Source organism: Tupaia chinensis, unplaced genomic scaffold, assembly GCF_000334495.1.
Source record: "Tupaia chinensis unplaced genomic scaffold, TupChi_1.0 Scaffold149964_2, whole genome shotgun sequence".
NCBI classification, from domain to species: domain Eukaryota; kingdom Metazoa; phylum Chordata; class Mammalia; order Scandentia; family Tupaiidae; genus Tupaia; species Tupaia belangeri.
The window spans coordinates 1,989,395-1,989,643 of NW_006209806.1; the positions used below are offsets into that span (position 1 = coordinate 1,989,395).

General features: G+C 75.5%; 1 protein-coding gene across 1 annotated transcript in view; it reads right to left on the reverse strand.

The window, feature by feature from the left end:
- UBXN6 (UBX domain protein 6) overlaps positions 1-249 on the reverse strand; it is a gene marked incomplete at its 5' end in the record, with an annotated part of 5,254 nt that overhangs the window by 611 nt on the left and 4,394 nt on the right. The window contains 1 exon segment of the mRNA XM_014585532.1: positions 13-143. Coding sequence (XP_014441018.1) covers positions 13-143 — 131 coding nt within the window.

Sequence of the window (249 nt, forward strand, 5' to 3'; positions counted from 1 at the left end):
GACCCGGCCCACCCTGCAGGAGGCAGCCGTCGGGCAGGCGCACGCGCAGCAGCGTGTAGGAGTACTTGCGCAGCTCCCGCTGCTCCTCCCGCTCCCGCATGGCCTTGGTACGCAGCACGCTCAGCCGCTCCACCGCATCGGACCTGGGCACCAGGCGGGCTCAGCGGCGCGGGATCCCGGGATCGGAGGGCAGCACCCTGCCCCGCCCACCAACCCGGCCCCGGCCCCAGTCCCCGCCCCATCCAGCCC